Source organism: Kickxella alabastrina, assembly GCF_025024165.1.
Source record: "Kickxella alabastrina strain RSA 675 chromosome Unknown BX661scaffold_13, whole genome shotgun sequence".
NCBI classification, from domain to species: Eukaryota; Fungi; Kickxellomycota; class Kickxellomycetes; order Kickxellales; family Kickxellaceae; genus Kickxella; species Kickxella alabastrina.
This window is the reverse complement of record NW_026251484.1, coordinates 1-5,182: the sequence shown is the minus strand read 5'-3', so window position 1 is coordinate 5,182 and position 5,182 is coordinate 1. Positions and strand designations below refer to the sequence as shown.

Genomic DNA, 5,182 nt, shown 5'->3' with positions numbered 1-5,182 from the left:
CATAATTTAGTCAGCAACCTAAAAGCAAATTTCGGGGATGCTCGTCAATGCAGGAATATGATTGTAGCATTTTAAAAATTGAGGATTAGGTATTGGAAGGTTATGTTTGAATGGGCATATATGGAATAAGCCACCTTGTCATAATTTTTTTAAAGAAATTATATATGGATATTAAAGCAAATATAAATGCAATAAAGGCGCTGCCACTTGCATTAGCAGCCGTTACTAACAATGGTCACATAAACCCGTATCGCCAAATTGTCAAGAATAGCTTTTCAACTACAAAAAAATATTATTATACAATCACACTTGCCAATTTATGTATCATGTGAATGTTTTCTAGACTACTTTCAAACATTAGCCCCAGAATATTATTTTAATTTAACAACTGTGAATGATAATAATACTGGTTGAGACGCCACCTTTTGTCATTGATAGCTGTCAACTGCCATGCCAATGACCCCTAACATTGCAGATAAATAATCTATGTTGGAAACAAATATAACCAATTAAGGGTATTTATTTCTTCCAAGGAAGAAAATTACTGGCTGCCCCGACAGCCGCTCCATTTATATGTTCACCTTGATATATATATATATTATAATAAAGCCTTCTTATCGTTGCTCTGGTTGCCACGCACACAATCCATTAATATCAGTAAAGCAGAATATTTGTTTACGCAACTATTATGTGCTTCAATTGTGACATGTATTGTAAAACATCCATACCTGGGATGAAAGCTAAAATAGATTTGATGTATTCGGTTCTACAACTAAAAAATAATAATGTATATATGACAAATATTCTCAGCCCCGTTTCATTCTGTGGGACAGCAGTCCGACACCAGAAAAAATAACACTGACGCCAATCGCAAACATGACATACTTCAGTGTAGTAAACATTTTAAACTCGTTAAAATACACACCGCCGCCAATAATGTCAAACACCGTCCACACAACGTAAAACACCGGAACTTGTAGTAGGGCGTCGTAGCGCAGCAGCCCCTGGTTAATCCAGTATACCTGCGACGCGGCAGTAAAAGCGGTAACTAAGAGAATTCCCCACGCGATAAAGCTAGTAAACTGGTTATCATGCTCAAACAATGATACAGACAACAGGTGGACGAGAGACTTTGCAAACAGCGTGGTCAATGTCGCCATCAATGATCCCAGGCTTGCGTATGCCAGGGGAAGACCGTACTTTACATAGCGTGACGTCGGCCTGATTGGCTGGATATATCTGTCGAGGCACATAAGCGGGTGGGTAAACAGCACTGAGTACACGCGAGCGTATGCAGACTGCAGGCGTGTATTACCAAACCTCTTGCGGGCCTTCTGGTGCAGCAAAGCGTTGCTGGTATTTGTAGTATTGGCCTCATCGTGTTGGTTATAGTCCATATCCATGTTGGCCAGCAAATTGCGCAGTTGTCTTTGGCTATCGACTTTATTCATATCGCCGCTATCGCCAAGTCGCGATTGCCACGCCTTGCCCTGTCCCTGCTGCACCACAGTCGGATCTTCAAATGCGCGGATGCCAACTGGAAGCTCGCTAACTGGCTGCTTTTTCTCGTCGGACTTGTTGTGCAAAACCTTGTCCTCGCTGCCCGCGCGGGCATACACGGTGGTCCACAATTCGTCAGTCCACAGCGCTGTCGGGATGGCCAACGGGCCGACTCTAATGCTGTTATTTTTGTCAGTATTTTCCAGACTCTTGTCCAAACTCCGACGGGTCTTTTTGTTGCTCTGCCCAAGTGCAGAGTGCCCGGGTGCAGAATCAGAGTCAGCAGCATTGGCCGCATCGTCTCCATCTCCGATCTCGTGGTTTTCCATGAGATACCGAGCCATACCTCTCTCGATGCTCCACAGGAAAACATAAATGGCCAAGATGGCGGCAAAAATCAAGCATAGGTAAAGCACGGTTGGCTTGGCCTTAAGCAACTGGATAAGCACACACAGCCGATAATCCTGCTGAACAATTCCACTGAATACCACGACAATGACACAGCCGGCGATAATCAGCGCGATACCGCCAATATCAAACATGCTGATCTTCTCGTTGTTCAACAGGGGCGCAATAATGACATTGGTCACCAGCGATACAGCACCCAGCGGGGCCACCAGGGACTGGGGCGCAAACTGCAAAGCGACAAAGTTGACCACGTTTCCGAGAATAAAAATGACCAGGCCAATAGCCCAGACCGGACTGCTGAAGGGCGTGTTGCGCAGCTTGCGCTCAAAAATTTTGTTGCGCAGCCTGCTCTGCCAAGGCTGTCTCCCGGCGACCGGGATAATTGGGTGCGCGTCTAAGTCTTCAGGCATCTTGCAACTACTGAAGCACAGCTGCTTAGCATTGGTGCTCACTGTCTCGTGCTGCTTGTGTTGCTCGCGACAGGCCGCATCCGAGACCTCGAGGATTCCGTTATCCTCAGTAAACGACGCAGAAGCGCGACTGTCCAGGATGCCCGCGTTGTTTCCTGCTCTCCGCATATTGGAGGCTGCCGAAACAGGGAACACCACGGATGCGGCATTCAGCGTGGCATGGCAATCCTCCGCCAGCTCTTTCAAATACGCAGCCGACTTTCTTTTTGCCATCCCGCCCTGGTGCGTGTTCAGAGCCTCGGACGAGTAAAAGTAGATTTCGCTGGGCGCAGACGGTGACCGTGAAAACACCGTGGTCTTGTCCGCAGCAATGGCTGCGGCGTCAGCCAAATCAGCCTCAATATTCTCTTGCCGCTTCCGAAACGCGTACTTTTGCAAATTCAAGCCTATATTGAGCGTCGCACCGCCAATAAGCACCAACAGAACGCCAATCCACACTTGCTGGTGCGGCTCCTGGCTGACACACTTCCCCATTGGCGTGCCGTCCTCCAGGGCGGCCTGCCTGAGCTCGACAATAGCGTTGCGCGATATGGCCATTCTGTCGTCCATGGCAGAGGGGTTGACAATATTAGGTGTGACGCACGAGAATCCGCTGCTGCATGTGTCGACGGCACCGCTGTATACGCCACACTGAGCGTTGTCCAGGAATCCGCGGCAGCAGGATATGGTGCCATTGGTGAGCGCTTTGCTAGCATCAACGCCTGGGGGTAAGTCTCGGGGAGCACCCGGCAGAGTCCATGCGCCCCCGCAGGTCGACTCGAGCGTGCAAAACTGAGGCGCGCACCATGCCTGCGCCTGATCGTCGTCGTCATCATCGAAAGTCTCAGCATTCTGTCCGATGGCGGATGATGTGTTTTGAGCAGATGCCGCTAGTTTCCATCGGCGGTTGAGCTGGAAAGCCGCGCAGTCGTTGGCTCTCAAACACAGCTCGCCTACGATTGTCCAAAAATAAAAAATAATTACAAAGGGGTTATCGATAACTGTTTAGTTAGTAGATCACGAGCGGCAATATTGCATTTAAGAATTTTCACGTGCCTTCAAGCAAAAAAAAGTAAATGCATGAAAAAGCAATATACAAAATAGTGTGTAGCATGGCCAAGATAAATAAATACTTTGTGGCCACAAGCGTGATAAGCCATGGGATAAAGTGTGGCGGTAATGAGATAACCGAGAATAATTCAAAAACTAGAGTGGATAAAATAAACGATTATACCCGCATGGCCATAAAGAAAAATAAAGAGTAGGGAGGGAGGGGAGGGAACAGACAACAAACAAAGCACAGCATGGCAAACTAATCAAGATATAAAAAAATATAGCACCCCATGCTTACCAGACTTAACGACATAACGGCAAGTGCCATCAATACACGCGTACTCTCCTAGCCGCGCCTTTCGCCTCGACGAATCAATAGCACGAGCATTACCCATTCCCTGAGGCTTATCGTGATCACCGTTGCGGTATCCGACACATTGCATATCGGATGTGCACTGGCGGCCAGACACTACCAAGGCAGAGGCAGCAGCATCATTCAAAGATTTGCGTTTGAATAGCGCTGCTTTGTACAAGCTGCTACTGTCGGTAGGTATATTGGCCCTGCGATTCAGTGAATGACCGTTGGTGATGCATGTGTTGGCAGTAGCGTACACTGCAAATGGAATAATAGATAATAGGATGTAGAGAGGGAGCATGTGTGATGGCGACCACCACCGCTTGGCTGTCATTTTTTGGTTAGTTGTTTCTGTTTCTGTTGAAATAATAAAGATGAATGGGTTCTGGTTGAAATATAGACCGGGATTGTTTAAGAGAGGTTTGTACGTGAGACTGAAACGATAGAGAGAGAAAACGACGGTCTTAGCGCAGCTAATTGACAAAAAAAGTGTAGAGTAAAATAGCTTCTATGTTTGTACAAAATAATAAGAAAAGAAACAAGAAAATAATATTTTGTTATGAATGTATTGATTAGTGAAAACAGTATGTACGAAGGAAAAATAAGTCTAAAAAGGAGAAGAAGAGAAGAAGAAGTGAAATAGAAAAAAGAAAATTGATACAGGAAATAATAGCAGATATAACAGGGAATAACAAATAAGCCACTGTTTTCTGTTAAATATTTTCTAAATCTGGTGTATGGCTTTTGTCCACGACGTCAATCGACTGGACATGTGTGAATGCGGGGGGGGGGAGAAAAGTAAAAAAGAACATAAATTAGGCGAGAGAAAGGGGGTGGTGGTGATAATTGCTATTTTAGCAAACACTATATTTTTAGTTGCAAGAAAAAATATATATTTAAAATATATAAAGTCAAATAAAATATTTATTTCAATTTTCAAATGTTTGTATTAATATTTCTGTATTGATAATTTTTTTCCATATTTCCATATTGTAGCAATATTAACATTGTATGGTATCAATATCGTTTTATTTTTGGATTCTTATTGTGGATCATCTGAGTGGCTTGTGATTTGATTGTTTTTGCGAATGGAGGAATAAGAATAAAAGCTAGTTTGAAAAATAGCATTATTGTAACAGTTCTTAAAAAACGCAATTATGCGCGCATACAGCTTTGGGCAGCAAAAACAGCTTTTAAGAAACTTTTTTATGTGGAGTGAAATAGACAAAATAAAAAACATTATGCAGTAAATCCACATCCTTCTTTGTAATTTTTTAACTAAAATTTTCAGCAGTCATACAAATACCATGGATCAAGAAACATTACTGCAGTGCATTCCCTACGTTAAATACGCCGAAAGTCCCTCTCACTCGTTCAATCGTGATCCACAGTCAGAAAAATATACATTTTATACAGA

General features: G+C 44.1%; 1 protein-coding gene across 1 annotated transcript; it reads right to left on the bottom strand.

Annotated features, from left to right (window-relative positions):
* Nucleotides 1-235: 235 nt before the first annotated feature.
* BX661DRAFT_205679 (magnesium transporter NIPA-domain-containing protein) lies at nucleotides 236-4,397 on the bottom strand (the record flags this gene model as incomplete). Its single annotated transcript, XM_051538598.1, has 4 exons — nucleotides 3,709-4,397; nucleotides 886-3,310; nucleotides 729-772; nucleotides 236-279 (listed from the first exon to the last, which is right to left on the bottom strand). Exons 1-4 carry the CDS (start codon nucleotides 4,097-4,099, stop codon nucleotides 236-238), a joined length of 2,904 nt encoding a protein of 967 aa, XP_051391128.1. The 5' UTR covers nucleotides 4,100-4,397.
* Between the last annotated feature and the right edge of the window lie 785 nt (nucleotides 4,398-5,182).